Source organism: Labrus mixtus, chromosome 4 (assembly GCF_963584025.1).
Source record: "Labrus mixtus chromosome 4, fLabMix1.1, whole genome shotgun sequence".
In the NCBI taxonomy this organism is placed as follows: Eukaryota; Metazoa; Chordata; class Actinopteri; order Labriformes; family Labridae; genus Labrus; species Labrus mixtus.
Genome location: NC_083615.1, coordinates 3,680,132 through 3,696,474, shown reverse-complemented (window position 1 = coordinate 3,696,474; position 16,343 = coordinate 3,680,132). Strand labels below are relative to the sequence as shown.

Below are 16,343 nucleotides of genomic sequence, written 5' to 3'. Positions count from 1 at the left end.
GCTACTGTCTTTACACTGCTATCCACATGCAGCTTAGGATGGAAATCCTTCAGTTCACCTAAACCTTAAAAACCGTGTGAGTCTGGAGTTGTGAGTCTGGTTGACCGTTTTCTTCGTTCCTTCACATCAGAAGGAGCTACCACCGGTAACCTTAGCGCCATGTCTGCCCTGCTCTTCTCTTTTCGTCCCCCTCAACAGATCAAACTTGATGCACTAACAGTAGGTTGGTTACTCGTGCACAATAAAGCAGTCCATTTTCAAATCATATTTGGTATGACCTACCCAGGCAATAGATATCTGAAATAAATTCCATGGCAATTCATCAACAGTGCGGCGCCAGAGGAGAAGTCAGGGAGTAAATAACGACACGCTTCATCGTCTGGGAAGTATTTATGTCTGTATGGCAATTTGGTGCCAATTTGTGGGTGATTTGTTCAAAGGACTGCACAAGGATTTAAAGGAAACGTCATGAACATCAGTCCAATAGGTGATGAGATGTACAGAGGGGGTACCGACTGCTGGCCCTTCACCAACTTTGATAACCAATGAACTGTACCGATCATTTTGATGAGCAGCTTCTGGGCGTTCTTGCTTTGTACTTACACTTGAGCAATGACTTGAGTAAGCCCTTAAGCAGTGATGATTGATGATTCTGCGTGACCTCATCCATGCACTACTTCCTGCTGGACATGACTACTCCAGCTGAGACCCACAGCAGGTTTAGCCGTTAGTGCTACAAACTTTGACTTAACTTTTCATGCCTTTTGAGGTGTTGCCAGCGGTGGAGCACGCCTTGTCAGTCCACAATTTACTACAATATTTTATGTGGTGAAACTGCAAATATATACTGCTGTTTATGTGACATAATCCAATTCACTGTCAATCAAATCCGCCCAACTCGTGATTGCAGATCTATCAAAACCGCTTGGGCCAGAAAATATATAACACAAATCACTGGAAAGAAAAAGAAATAAAATTAGTTGGGACAAACCGCTGATTTAAAGCAACCCAATCCAATTATTTTTGCAAGACACGTGCATTCCTGCAAACTTGAGAAACACCTTATTATTCTAGCCCAATTAGAAGCATGGTGAAAACAGGCTTTTCATTCAGAAGCTGTGAAATTAATTATGTTCTCAGCCATGTTGGGCTAAAGCGAAGCCCAAGGGGGATTGTGGGTATTAAAGGCAGGGAGAAAGAGAAGAGGCAAAGGGGGCTTGGGAGGAATAAGTGGGTATAAGCAATCTGAAATAGGAGATAGAGAAAGAGAGGTGTATAGGCTAATAGAGAGAGGAGGAACCTTTTCTTTTGTAAGAGTGTATTACCAAAGTTTCAAAAGCTGGCAGTTTGATTAGTTATTGGCTTGGGAATAGAAAATTGTATTTCTAGAAAACAATACACCTGAAGCTCTGACTTAATACTGATTTAAAGTTTTACAGAGTCAACACTGCCTATCTTTACACGCACAAATGTACATCTGTTCCAGGTAAAACATACATATTTGACAGCTCAGGGTGCTTTTCAACCTTTTTGACCCACTTTTGTTCCTTGGTGACCTTACACATCTGTGCCCTACAGAGACACAAATCCACACACACACACATCTCTTTTATGCTGAAATGGACAGAGAGGTGCACTCACATGTCACTAACACACACACAGATCACATGAGCTATATTTGTTCTCCCTGTGGATTTGTTCTCTGGGGGATGGAGGCCCTGCCTTCACTGCAGACCAACAGGCCACAGGGGAGCGGAGGATAGCCATGAAGAAGAGGAAGTCGGGGAACAAGGGAGAGCGATGTATGGCCATGGAGAACTGAGCTTGATGGAAAGAAAGGTGTTGAGATAGGAGACAAAAGGAGAGAAACCGCAGGCCAAAAGCAGTGGGTGCTGGGACGGAGGATGAGCCAGGTGACAAGATAAGGGTGCAAAGAAATGAGGAAAGAGACAAGGGAAAAGAGGCAGAAGATTACAGGAGAGGAAAAGGAGAGGAGATAGTACAAGAGAAAAGAAGGCGACTAATGTGACGTTAGAGGAGATACTGGTGGAAGGAGGAAAGCCTTAAGACGGAGGAATCGATAGAGAGAAGGTGAAGGATGGATGGAGGGATGAGCAAAGGGAAGTAGTGGAGGAACAGACGGGCGCGCAAGAGATGCAGTGGAGGCAGGAGAGCAACCTTGTGAAGTCTGAGTGGGATGTGCTGTTTTGGAAAGTAAAGAGAGTAGGAATATTTCTGGGTGAGAAGGAGAAGCGAGACGAAGAGATATATAGAGTGATGTAGTGATGAAGAGAGAAGGAAACATAAACAGAAAGAGGGAGAGAGAGATGAAGAGAGAGAGAGAGAGAGAGAAAGAGAGGGACATAATGTGTCAAATAGGGAAGGGAGAGGAAGAGTGTGAAGGTAAAAAAAAATGAGGAAGAGATATAGAGTGAAGGTTTTTCTCTAGCATCTAAACGTTGCAGTAAGCTCACTGCTCAATATGGCCCTGAAGGCACACCGCCTCTGCTAACATAGACATATCACACACACACACACACACGCACACACTCACACACACAAAAGCGCAGAGAAGGGGGAATATCACATCTATCACCACTATTTCAACAGAAAAGTGTGTGTGTGCGCGCGCATGTGTGTATATATACTGATATTTTTTGCTGCTGATCGAGGCGGTGGGTGGGTGGGAGTTGAATGATGGCTTTGAGAAGTGTGTGGGCTCGGGGTGTCTGCAATTTCATACTGGTAAACAAAAAAAACAAGCATATCGAGCTGCCTCTTTGTAAAGAAGCTGACTGTGTTTTGTGCATTAGTCTCTACGTGTATGTGTTTTGTGATTATAATAATAATAATAATAATAATGCATAATGTGTGTGTGTGTGTGTGTGTGTGTGTGTGTGTGTTACTGGTAGGCAGGGAGCAGTTCCCATGATCTTCCAGATCACTTCAACAATTGGCAGTGGAGTTGGCTTCATTACCATAGCAACTAGAGAGATGAGACTAGATGGAAGGGAGCGGCATATGAAAACACACTCCTATAACAGCACTGGCTACTAGCACCACATACCTTGTCAGAAACTGATTTTTTTTTTTTAGGAAGCATAAGTGAGATCAAGTTTTGCTCTACTTTAAGGTCTGTATAATGAACATGCGTGTGTGTGTGTGTGTGTGTGTGTGTGTGTGTGTGTGTGTAAGAGAAGGGGATTGGAGAGAGATAAAAACACGCAGAACAGTGTTTGGTTTTTGCGTCCACTATGGGTTCAGACTGAGAGCACTGCGGAGATGGTGATGCTGCAGTATTTATACCTCGCATTCAACCTGAACTCACCTCAGCTCCTTCCTAACATACTGTAGATGGAAAGCTTTACACATACAAGCAGTGTGGGTTCGTCGTTTTTTTTTCTTGAACCAATACAGCTGTTCGCCATGCTGTCACTGTTGAGCTGAGCTGTAAAGAACTTCAAGATCCTTGTGCATGCTGTTGCTTTTTTTTTTTTTTTTCTCTCTCCCTGCTGCAGAGTTGTGAGATGTGCCTCATGGACATACATCAGTAGTGAATAGAAGGGAGGCAGCGGGAGAGGAGAACGCAGGGAAGAAAAATATGGATCAGATGAAGAAGATAGAGGGAAGCCACAGCAGGATTCACTCCTCCTCTTCTCTCCAACTTGCTTTCTAAAAAATCTCTGCTGGAATCTGCATATCTGTTCCAAACCCTTTCTGTATAGGCATCCTACAAGGGAGTGGTTACGAGGTGACTGCAATCGCCTTAACTACTTCCTCTCTCTCTCTGTCTCTTTCTATCTAACTTCTCCCTCTTACTTTCCTCCATGCCACCCCCTCCTCCTCTCAGGCAGAAATGCTTCAAGTCCTTTGATTTGTAGCAGAAATGAAGATGGGGGAATTTCAAAGAGAAGCCTCATCTTCTGCTGACGCACGCTGTCCCACTCTGGCAGTTCCTCACTGCTCCCTTGTTCCTTCCTTCCCTCCTTCCCTCTTTTTTTCCCTCCTTACCCCTGTTTACCTTACCCTAAACTTCTCTATTTTGAATTCTAGTCTGCCTGTCACTCTTATCTGCAAGCTCTTCCTCCCTTTGGTGATGCCATTCTTTCGTTCCACCATCTATTCCCCCCCCCCCCCCCCGCTCTCTCTCTCCCCAGCGTCCAAAGCTGCAAAAGCTGCCGTGTAAGTGCCGTTTGTTTGGCTGTTTTTGATGTCTGCTGCTGGTCACGGTCGGCGGAGAAATAAGCACCTCTAAACCTGTGTCAGTCCCCAAGACACAGCAGTTTATTTATAACACTTCCTTTGTGCGCCATCTGTCAGTCAAGCCAATCCTCTGTCTCGTCTCTCGCAACTCTACAGAGACTGACAGACAGACTGGCAGCCGGCTATAGAGGCTATTATAACACACACAATCTCATTATTGCAAGAGAGAAGAATATGGCTGACGGATTAACTACAGCCCTCTTTCCTCAAAGCAACTTTGTAGTGTCATATCAATTACGCACGGGTAATGGGCGTCTATGGCAAGCATGGCTCTGACAATACATAGCAATTAAGTGGATTTGTCTCGCTACTTTTTATGTTCTTGGGCTTGTTTGTTTTGACTAAGCTAGAAGGACAACATCCCTGTGTTGTCCATGAGAAGACTGCTAACCAGGCACAGCGCTCACATTTGTATTTCTTTGCTATCTTCCCCCAGTCCTCCAGACTTCCCTCTTCCACTCTCAGTTCTTCTCACTTTTCATCCACCTTCAAACCCCCTTTATCTACAGGCCTCTTCACTCTCTTCACCATGCTCCACTTGTCTCACCTGTGAAGCTGACATTAAGGATGTAATCCCTGTAGAGTCTGCGTCCATCCAGGGCCTTCATGCTGTCGCACAGCTTGGTGGTGTTGAAGCAAACGCTCCGCTGCATGTTGTGGAGGGCGATGGCGATGGAGTACACGGCGTTCACCACGAACATGATCTTGGACTCGGGTTCAAAGTTGCTCTTGTCCATTGACAAGTCTTTGTCACACTGCGGGAGAGGCATCGCTCCATCTCCTCCTCCTCCGCCGCCGCCGCCGCCTCCGCCTCCCAATGAGCACTGGAACCGCTGCTCCCAGAACTCCCTGAACCAGGGGTTACGGTGGTTTTTGACCGGGTCCAGGCCGAGGAAGTACCGGTTAAATTCTGGCACGGGATTGGCTGCCAGCTCCAGTGTGATGGCTCCTTCGGCGGTGACCTCGTTACCCTTGACGATGCTCTCCTGCGCGCCCCAGCCGTCGCTGGCCACCCAGATGAAGGAGGTGTTGAGTCTGGCGGCAGCTGCCAACAGCTCTCTGGCATCGTCGCTGCGCAGGAAAAGGACAGCCACGCGCGCGTTGGGTTTCTGGAGGAGCTGGCGGATAACAGCTTCATAGGACTTCTTAGCGTTAGAACGGCCAACCTTAAATGAAGAGAAGACATTTTGTCAATCAAAAGATGCTTTGTTGGCGCTTTCCATTCTTCTACATTTGTGTCTTGGCTTACATTTAGGATTATTTATCACCACAATTCTCATGAAGAAACAAGGCAAAAAAATGCTTCAGTAGTGCATCCCCCGCATCATGCACCTCCAGAGCAAATGAGATGAAAAATGTGAGTGTGAAAGTACCCAGAATGAGTTTTCGGAGATAAGGTTTCATTCTCTGGTGCACCACTGATAACACCAGAGTAATATCAACCATATTTGTTTTTAAGACAAGATAAAAAACTTTTAACCGCTCACAAATTTAGCGCCTTGTTCTCTGTTACTGGTGCAGCTTCAGGCCATGCATCAGGCTGACACTACTGATAAAACTTTGCCTTTTTTTTGGTATCTATCTCTGAGCACTGTTTGCTTATATTCATGCAGAAACAAACACTCCATGTAATGTGTTCTACATCATGTCTCACCTTCTCTGAAGTAGCAATACAGATGTTCCTCATGCGTGCTTCTTGCTCGAAGGCTTCTATACCAGTTTCCCCGTAATCCCCCTCCGATGCCACGGTGGACACGTACGTCCAGTTGAAGAAGCGGAGGATTTCTGCCATGGCTTTGGCCTGGTAGAAATCGGGAGGAACTGTACGTGCAAAGTAATCATAGCGGGTCTTGTCGCTCAGTTTGGCGCTGGTTGAAGCGTAGCTTATTTGAGGAATCTGGAAGAGCCTGAGAAGATTGGCAACCTGAGGGGAGAGATACACATAAAATTAGACATCATTAAGGTGAAAACATTAATACTCTTTCAAAATTCAAGACAACTTTAAATATAACATAGTGTTTTCTTAAAACAAAAACAAAAATGATTACCTCATATATCAGTGTGAAGTACATGTTATTAGCATCATATGGTGTTTGAACAAAGTTAGATTGCAGAAGAAGAAGCTACTTGTAGTTCTTCAGTGTAAATGCTTTGAGAGGTGAAAGCAACAGTGCCAATTACTGTTCAATAAGTTTAATGGGGCGTATGAAGACGCATACAAGTACACACTGAGAGTGGGAAAGAGGAGACACTGTAGAGGAGGTGAGGTATCACAAAAAGAAAGAGAGAGCATTTGTCTTTCACATGGATTCTATACGTTCTATTCTTTGGATTTCACTTTGATTGTTTGTGTAAAAGTTTACACTATCAAAAACAAATTGTGTTCAGAACTTTTGAATACATGCAAAGAGATATATAATACGTTATACTAGATATTCCAAAGTACATCAAAGTAAATTGGAGAATGTTTCAGCGTGTGACATTTGGTCCAGGTCTGCAAAGAAGTCAAGAAAGGATCTTTTGCAAGCGACAGTGCTGTAATAATGCTCTGTAGTTTATGCATTTACACTAAATGACATCACACTTTGTCATTGTTGTCCTTCAGCATTATGGAGCTTCAGAAAAACAGCAAAAAATATTGCATTTAAACTTCATGTGAAGGAAGAAGGAATGAATGAATGAAATACTTTATTTCAAAACCAAAAATTAAAATGAGATAATAAAAGAACAAAAAAGTAACAGTGTACAAAAGGGAGTAGGAAGAAGTAAAACTTATATACCCATACCCCTTTCTCACTTTACTTCTATTAGTTCATACCGTATATTATTCCAACAAATGCTCACAATTATTTACAACTAATAAACAAACGTATCCCAGGTTCACAGTGCATTTACAATCCTAATATCCAACCAATGTACACAAAATACATTGGGATACCCCTAAAACACTTTTTATTCTTCCATATACCTGTCAAAATAATCTTTTAATGATTTATATTTGTGCTTGGTTTCAGCTCTAACCCATTCCACACGTCCACCCCGTACCCTGAAATACACTCTTCTAATTGTAGAATACATTGTTCTTTAAAATTGAATTCACCTCTTAAATAATAACCCCCCTCCCTGTCACAAAACATTTTTTGAATGTTGCTTGGAAGTGAATTATGTCTTGCTTTAAACATGATGCAGTTTTAAATTTGACCAGATCTATACATTTCAATGCACGTGACTTTAAAAACAGTGTGTTCATGTGTTCCCTACACCACACCTCGTGTACTATCCTGATTGGTCTCTTCTGAAGTATGCACAATGGTTGTAAGTTGCTTTTTTTAAGCGTTTCCCCGACCTCCTACACAATTATTCATATGGTAATACAAGTGAAGAATACAGAATGTGCAGTGATTTGTGGTCCAGTATGTGTTTTGTTTTCCTTAAAGGCCAGCTTTGGTCGAACATAATTAATCTGAGGTTTCCAGCAGATTCTGTGGTCTAAAACCAAAGCCAGAAATGTGTTTTCATGTACTCTTTCAACATTAACATTATATATGCATTTCATTAAAGGAATACATGTTATCATAATTGGAAGACTGCTTTTTTCAAAATGGTGAATTTTGTGTACATCCCCAGTCACATACTAAATGACTTACTTACTTACTTACAAATTGTGATCCTATCTATCTTATACATTCACACGCACTCACATACCGATGGCTGGTAACATTTTGGGGTTCAATGTCTTGCCAAAGAACACTTGGGACAGGTGCACTGTGAAAGCCGGGGATTGAGCCGCTGATCTTGAAATCAGCTACTTTCTGAGCCACAGCTGCCCCATGTTTCCTCATGCACAATATGTGATTGCTGAAGACAGTGCAGCGAGTGAAGGCGCACAGTGTATGCACATGGAGAAACACAAAAATTGTACACACAAAATGTGCACACACAGACAGGAGTTCAATAAACCACTGACTCATGTGAAAGCGATGGCTCTGCTGATGTCCATATAATATCCTCTTTTACTGTTGATTGGTCATGTTCTCTTGATTGCAAAATTTCGGTCACAGATGCCAACACGGACATAGTGCAAATATGAGTGATCCGCATTCATGTGTGCATGTAAACAAACACAGTCAAACATGCATACACATGCAAATAAATACAAACTACACTGCCATTCTGTTCTAGCTTCGGTTTAATCCTTTTAGAGCGCATCACTCTCGGCTTTTCTATATTTCATTCACAGCCTCAGTTGATGAGCTGTTTTGACAACATGTCAGAATCTCATTAGACTAATAATGTAGAAGATTAGGAAGCATACTCATATACATAAACTCGTGTGCACAGAGGCTGGTCGACACATACACCGACACCTGCACTGAAATATATGCCAAAATGCATATGCACACACACACACACACACACACACACACACACACACACAGGCGCACACGCGTGCACACATAAAAATACTGCTTGTAGTACTCGCTGAAGGCTTTATGGTTTTCAGATGGCAGTTGACTCAAATGTCAGGGAAGGTCATGCTGCAAAATGTACCTGCATTGCTCCATTACCTGCCAGTGAACAATGACTACAGCTAGCTAAGAGGGCTGCCTGTAAAGACACTGAAAGTTTACTCTGCTTCCTTCCTGTGAGAAAAAAGAGGGAAGGGAGATGTGCGGTAGGAATCGGGTTGAATATGGGAGACAAGTAGAAAAAAAAAAAAAAAAATGAAAGGAGAGGAGCAAAAAACTTGGTGCAGTGCTGTGTGTTTTTTTCTGCTTGGAATGCAAGTCACACACTCGCACGCAGACACACCGCGACACATTAACACGTGTGTAGGAGTGGTTGGAAAGGAATGATGCGTTCTATGTAAATGCCTTCAAAAAATATTGGAGTTAGCTTGTGCCTGGTAAAAAGAAATAATTTATCACTTAATTTAGAAGCAACAGACAGACTCGCTGTAGAGAGCAGAGAGAAGTGTGGAGAGATAGCAGGAGAATCACTGGATAGAGATCATAAAGGCTGATCACAGTTTAGGTCTCGTAGACAGTGCTGCCCCGCAGTAAACACAGTTAAAAGCAACATCAACAAAGGGCAACAAGAATAAGTGTAAAAAAAAAAAAAAAAAAAAAAAGAATAATTATGCATGATGAAGGACAAGAGATAAGAGATGTGTTAACAGCGGCTGCCCCAGGAAGAAGGAAGAGAAGAAGAAGCGGGCTGAGGTCAGCAAACACTGAGCTCTGCCTAAATAGCCACGAGGGGTTGCCTCTGAATGCATATAAAGACAGAAGAAGAAAGTGATGAGAAGGAACAGAGCAGAAGACTTAAGAGAAAGAAAAAAAAAAGGAAATGGAAAATGAAAATGAGAAAGAGAGTGTGAGAAAGGGAGAATACAGGAAGACGTTGCACAGATTAGGGATTTAAGGACTGATAGGAGGATGCTTTTTGTGCAGCCACAGAGGAGTAAAGGAGAAGGAGGTTTTATGCTAAACTATGCAAATTACCCGGCTCTATGACAAGAGCTACAGGAGCTGGGAAGAGACACAAGAACACACCAATGGAACTGGATTCTAAGAAATAAGTACACACATCCACACAAACACACACAGAGACGCACACTTGACGCACGCAGATACGCTTACCTTACCAACAGAAGACTTTCACTCTACATTGACCAAGTTTGTACTTGTGTTTTTTCTGGTTATTTGAAAACCCGAAAACAGCAGAGTTTTTGTATTTGCAATGTCGTCAACCATTATATTACCTAACAGGTGATTTGAGCGATGTGTTTGTTTATTGCAAAAAGCGGGTTTTTTTTAAGTCTTCTTGAGGTTTTTCCCTAGAGGTTGGATTTTTGGAGACTTGAAGAAGTAAGCTTTTTTTCTCTTTTAAAGTCTTTATATGTAATTTTTCACACTTAAATATAATATAAATCAAGTATATCCTCTGAAAATAACTCTGTGAGTCATGACTGTCTACAATGGGTGTAACACCCGAGTCCCACTGTCTGTGATGCTTTCAGAGTTTTCAGAGTCCTATCTTCACTTTGTTTACATCGCCGGGACGGCCGGCTGACTCCTCCCCTCGTGTATAAAAGTTGTTTAATTGAGGGACTAGTGAAAAGAAGAATAACATACTGTACTCACTGCTTAACTGTGTTTCTAGATCACGCTCAGGTAAATTGACATGCAGTGTGAAGATACGAGCATAATAAAGATCGCTAGCATTAGCATGCTAACACAACATTGCAGCGCAAGTTATTTTGGTTTCATGCTGGTGCTCAAGGGCGACATCTGCTGGATCAAAAAAATTGCATATAAAGCCTTTAACTTTAAACAATGATCTTTTGTTAGTTCTGAACTCGGGTCTCTTTCCTTTGTTTTAATACCTAACCCTGTTTAAGAGCAGAAGTTTGCAGGCTAAATTCTACCCGTAAAGCCATTTAATAAAGGCGTAATCCTCCTGATGATGTTTAAAAATGTGATTCTATAAATCCTTTACCTACATACTGTGTATTTACCTGTATGGAGACGCTGCTGAAAGAGCCGCCTATGACTCCAGCGATGGCCAGCGGGCTATCATCCTGCAAAGCGTAAGATCCGTCTGGACAGATGAACTCTGTGTCGTCCACTTTGGTGAGGGAGGCTCTGACAAACTCCAGAGCCTATAGGAAACACATGAACATACATTTCACATACCATGCAATGCTATGTACTGGATACCATCTGATTAATGATGTCTATTTATTTTTAATCAGTTTGTGAAATTCTTTAAAATTACGTTCTGTGGAGAAATAAGCAGCACAAAAAAAAATTAAGTTAAGATGAAACGTCTTCCTTCTTAAAGCCACTATAAAAACATTTTTGCTTTACTTACATACATGCTCTTACATTTTTTTTCACTAAAGGGTCCTGTTTGAAAATGTATTACTCTTTGACCGACCACGTTTTTATCATTTAGCTGGCCTGTGGATAAAAAGCAAATTAACCTGCAGTCCGGTGAGGTGAACATAATATCAGATACACAAAAAAGTCTAAAATAAGAGTTCCCTTTATATGATCACTAGATGCCACGGCACATATTAACTCGGCAAAAAAGATGCAATATATTTTTGATAAGATGTCAGTCCCCTCGAGAAACTTCTATCATATTTTTTAATATCCGGCTCATTTCCCATCATTGCAAAGAGTTCAGTGTTTTATTTCTCTTCAAGGATTTGCTTTTATCATTCGAGGTAAGCGTCTTTATCCAAGTTAGATACAAAAATAATTTCAAGGTACATTTACTTCAACTTCGTATAATATCTTCTAATGAGACCTTATAGTTGATTTAAAATGGAAGCACTGCTCTTTTTTTTAAGTGGCACCACAACTTACCCCGCAGATTAACTTTTTTTTTTTTATATAAGAAAATGTAGCAAAAGCTTAAGTCTCCCTACGGCACAAAAGAGCAGACAAACTATGTGAGTAAGTTGTCCCAGCATTCCCCAGGTAAATGTGAACACAAAGAAGAAGACACTCTCATAGAGAATAAGTGTTCTAACTAACATTTTTTTCAGTGATGTTACTTTGGTTGAAGGATTTAATTACTTTCAACAACTTAATTTGCATTGGCAGAAAACCTGCAGGTATTATACTACTCAGTGATGACTTAAAGGCTTTATATGCGATTTTTCACATGTAAATGTAAAAATCAAGTATCTCCTCTGAAAATAACTCTGTGAGTCATGACTGTCTACAATGGGTGTAACACCCGAGTCCCACTGTCTGTGATGTTTTCAGAGTTTTCAGAGTCCTATCTTCACTTTGTTTACATCGCCCGGACGGCCGGCTGACTCCTCCCCTCGTGTATAAAAGTTGTTTAATTGAGGGACTAGAGAAAAGAAGAATAACATACTGTACTCACTGCTTAACTGTGTTTCTAGATCACGCTCATTTCAGGTAAATTTACATGCAGTGGGAAGACACGAGCATAATAAAGATCGCTAGCATTAGCATGCTAACACAACAATGCAGCGCGGGTTGTTTTGGTTTCATGCTGGTGCTCAAGTGCGACATCTGCTGGATCAAAAAAATCGCATATTAAGCCTTTAACTTTAAACAATGATCTTTTGTTAGTTCTGAAATCGGGTCTCTTTCCTTTGTTTTAAGGGTATATAAAGCATATAAAGCCTTCAAAAAAAAGCTACTGCCAATCTGTATCTGTCTGTATTTTGGATACATATGTTTGTAAGAGCAATACTCGTTTGTTTTAAAGTAATAAACCTTGACATGTAAAAAATGAAAGGTAAGGTTTTTTTATGAACATATGAACAAGATTTCACCCCACCCTCTTATAAACGGTGTTTTAAATGGATAACAGGCAGTAAAAGTTTAGGATTAGAACATTTGTTAGACCGACGAGTGTATTTAAGTACAGTCAGGAAGCATGCAGAGTCTATGAGCAGTGACCATGTTCACCCACCTGCTCCAATGCATAGGTATCTCTAGAGCAAGTGTCCAGTATGTGGACCCCCAGAGAGACCCCGGGCAGGATAGTACTGTCCATATTGATTCTGTCTATAGCGAACAGCATGGCCTCCAGCCTCTGGATCCCTCTGTCCTCGTTCACACGCCCACACTCCTCCATCCCGGCACCCTTCTCATGCACGGGGAACAGGCCTCCGAGCACCAGATCCCCCTCGATGCGGATCTCTTTGCGGGACTGCTGTGGCGGGTCTCCGACAGAGAGCAGGACGCCTCGACACATCATGACAGTCAGGAGTAGAGCGGGAACGCAGGCGACCATGTTGGGCTCGGGGAGGTGCTGGGGATTGTCAAATTGTGAGAAGAGGGGAAAAGGGAGGTGCGGGGCGGAGGGTGAAGGCGGGGGGCGAGGGGATGCGGGTGAGGTGTTCGGTACAAGGTGGGGTCGAGTCAAGCAGTGGTCGTTGATGCTTGGATCGGTGTGTGGCCCATGAAACGGTCAGGGTGAGCTGGAGTGATCCACAGTGGGAGGGGCACACCATCTGGACATCTGTCCTGCTTGGAGAAAGAGAGCAGAGATGTAAGTGTCAATCAAACGTGACGCAGGACAAAATCAGGAAGCTGTCAAGATCTCCCCGTTGTAATACTTTTTGTGAGAGTTGCTACAAAGTGTAAAGGCAGTTAAAGTAGACCAATGGAAGAACTTGGGGACACGGTTAACAAGGGCTCAGAGATGTTTCCGCTTCACAGCCAAAGCCTGGCCATGACTAAAAGGGATATGGAATTGTTTGGAGAATGCATTGTACCACACTGTTCCCCCACCACATCACCCAGTAAACTCTCTTCTCGTGGTGTGTGTGTGTGTGTGTCTTTGCCCCTGGTTGTATCAGGATAAGCCAGCTTAGATGGCTGGTTGATACACGAGCCCACCCTTCTCTTTCAACCGATCAGAAAAGCTTCTCTAATCTGATCTCTGTTCCAACAATTCTCTGCTCGTCCATGAGTTTATACCCCAAAGTATATGTATGTGGGTTCTGTTTGTGTGTGTGTGTGTGTGTGTGTGTGTGTGTTATCAGATTTATTGCTCCCCCTTCCATGCTGAATGATTACAGTGTGAGGACTGAATGCATTTCACCACACTGAAAACAATGAGGCCAACAACAGCTGATGCAACTAATATCCTATCTTTTATTGCCAATAAAGTTATCACTGTGTGTGTGTTTGGACTTTTTTCCTCATAGACAGAATGCACTACTTTAACAGACAATATAATTAAATATTATGTAGTTGTTAAAGGGGCATTCGATATATATCACAAGTAAAAGTTAATGTGACGGGCAGAAGTACTTAGCCTGTAAAAAGCTGTACGATGTCTTTATGGTTTAGAAGATTTGAAGGCCCTTTGAGGAACCTTCATTTTTGGGGGGTGGGTTTAATTTAGTGACCCTGGTGGATGATACGGTTTTTCCAGGGTGAAGACTGCAGTTCCCATGAGCACCATCTCCCGCAGGGTCAGAAAGATGTTACTTTTGCTAAGTCCTGCTTTTGTTGTGGAAACAAATGAAGGGAATAAGACATTTTTTTATTAAAACCCATTCAATTCCTGTCATTATTCTTGATTTACTAAATTCAACCTTCCAAACTTATTTAGCAAAAATGATCTAAAAGTATTTCACAGGGCATCTTAATGCTTGACCTCAGCATTGAAACACACTTTAGTCCTAGTTTCTCTGAGTCTGGGTCTTAGAGAGGCGGTGGTCGAAGTCTAGGTGGTTAAGCAAGAGGCCGGTCCAAGTGAGTAAGACGTGTTAAACATCAGCCAGTAGTACGAACCATCTCCAGTAGTCAATATCATCTGCAATGAAGGTTGAAGAATGCCCTTGCCTTATTCCTGAATATAGAATAATTAATCGATCCGTGAATACAAGATGATTTCTAATGCATGGCTGGTTTATATTTTCAGAATAAATGACTATCCTTGACTTCTGTGCACAAATAAGCAGCTCCTGGAGATGTTCCTGCTAAGACTGTCAGGACTGATGTTGGACTTACTCAATTACTCTGAGTCTGACCTAAACCCCTGAAACCCACAGTGAAGCACGATGAAACTGGTGCATGTGCACTAATTGTAAAGGAATGCGCCCTGACTTGAAGGGGAAAATGCTGCAGAAAGAGCCCGTAGAACTGGGTCAGTATTTTATATTCTCTATGAAGGGGTTCTGCCCCTTGCCCGAGCTGCATGGAACCACATCTTTACTGTTGATAAAGACCAGGAGCCAGGTGTGATGGATGTTTAGGTATATCCTCAGATGCTCTGTATGGAGAATCAGTGACACTTTTTCTGACAACTCCACTGAGTTCATACCTCGCCGGCTTACTACATTTCCCCCCCAAAAAAAGCATAAAACAAGTGCCTTTTTTATATTTCTTACTGACTTTGACTTGTGTTTACAAAGTCAAGTTGTTTACATTTCTTGAAATTCATACATATTATTATAATGAGCAAAGGGAAGGTACATTTATTTTTCTTTTCATTGGGTTTGAATTATCATTCAATATGGGTCATTCTACCGAACTGGTTCAAAGTCAGGTTGGAAACGTTTTGAAATTTTTTAAGTTTTAGTCCCAAAACTTTTTTCCCTATATATATTGTACCATATCTGAAGTACACATATCTAGGAAAAGAACCGTCAACTTGTATATTGTCTTTTTAGACTGTTTTGGAATGTTTTTCCTCTCCCCAAATTTGTCACTACCTAAACATAGTATTAAACTATAATAAAAACAATATTATGTTATCCTGTTAATATTATGTTTACTTCCCTTATGTAAAGATTATTTTTCACAATAAAATCAATAAAAATTAGTTTTTTAACAAATTTCAAATTTCAATTTATACAATTCTTCAAAATCTATGTGCAATCTTTCTTTTTAAAATGTATAACGCTGATCAGATTGATTTCAGAGTTAATGATTTATGAGATGAACATACAGTTAACCAATCAGTATCATAACATTTTAGTTGATAACTCAATATACAAGATTTACAATTCTTCACAATACAGACATATCAGTTATTCAGTATGTCATGGATGCATTGGACATTCTCTAAAGTTTTATGAGGGAAGATACAGTAAGAGAGGAAGATAATACACAGTATAGTGTTTGGTTATCTCAGCAAAGAAAAAGATGTTGAGAGTTATCAAATGTCTCTTTGTTGACCCAGAAAGTACAGTAGTATTCAGCTTCACTGGTTAGTCACTAGCGCAGCCTGAGCTGATCAGTTATGAAATATTTAATGTATTCTCCAGTGATTTCAGTGAGTAAATCATACAGAGATAATATGGATGTATATTTGTCCTCATTTGATGCTTGCATGTGTGTATCTTTGGTCTTGGTGTTGGTATCACAGAGAGACAACTATGCCTCCTTGGGTCATCTGGCCTCAACAGTCCTGTTTTTGGGAGTCTTTCTTCTTCATCTCTTCTCAGACCATAGATTTTTTAATCGCCTTCCATTGATGACTTTGGAGCTGTATTCTTTTGGCATCTTCTCCATGTTGGCGCTCCATGTTGGCCGTCTTAGTGTGGTTTCTCTTGTTCCTGTTACAAAACA

At 41.6% G+C, this 16,343-nt stretch overlaps 2 protein-coding genes across 10 annotated transcripts in view; both read right to left on the bottom strand.

Moving 5' to 3' along the window:
* LOC132972409 (isocitrate dehydrogenase [NADP], mitochondrial) overlaps positions 1-16,343 on the bottom strand; it is a 375,783-nt gene that overhangs the window by 76,876 nt on the left and 282,564 nt on the right. The gene's annotated exons all lie outside the window — the stretch shown is intronic.
* Positions 1-16,343, bottom strand: part of grm3 (glutamate receptor, metabotropic 3) — a 49,180-nt gene that overhangs the window by 17,069 nt on the left and 15,768 nt on the right. For 4 of the 7 annotated variants that reach the window (XM_061035195.1, XM_061035198.1, XM_061035200.1 and 1 more), the window contains 4 exons: positions 12,727-13,283; positions 10,784-10,927; positions 5,918-6,187; positions 4,811-5,429 (listed from right to left, as the gene is read on the bottom strand). In XM_061035195.1, coding sequence (XP_060891178.1) covers positions 4,811-5,429; positions 5,918-6,187; positions 10,784-10,927; positions 12,727-13,050 — 1,357 coding nt within the window. In that variant the 5' untranslated portion in view covers positions 13,051-13,283. Of the gene's footprint in view, positions 1-4,810; positions 5,430-5,917; positions 6,188-10,783; positions 10,928-12,726; positions 13,287-16,343 lie in introns of all 7 variants that reach the window. The other 3 variants (XM_061035197.1, XM_061035199.1, XM_061035202.1) reach the window with 1 other exon arrangement.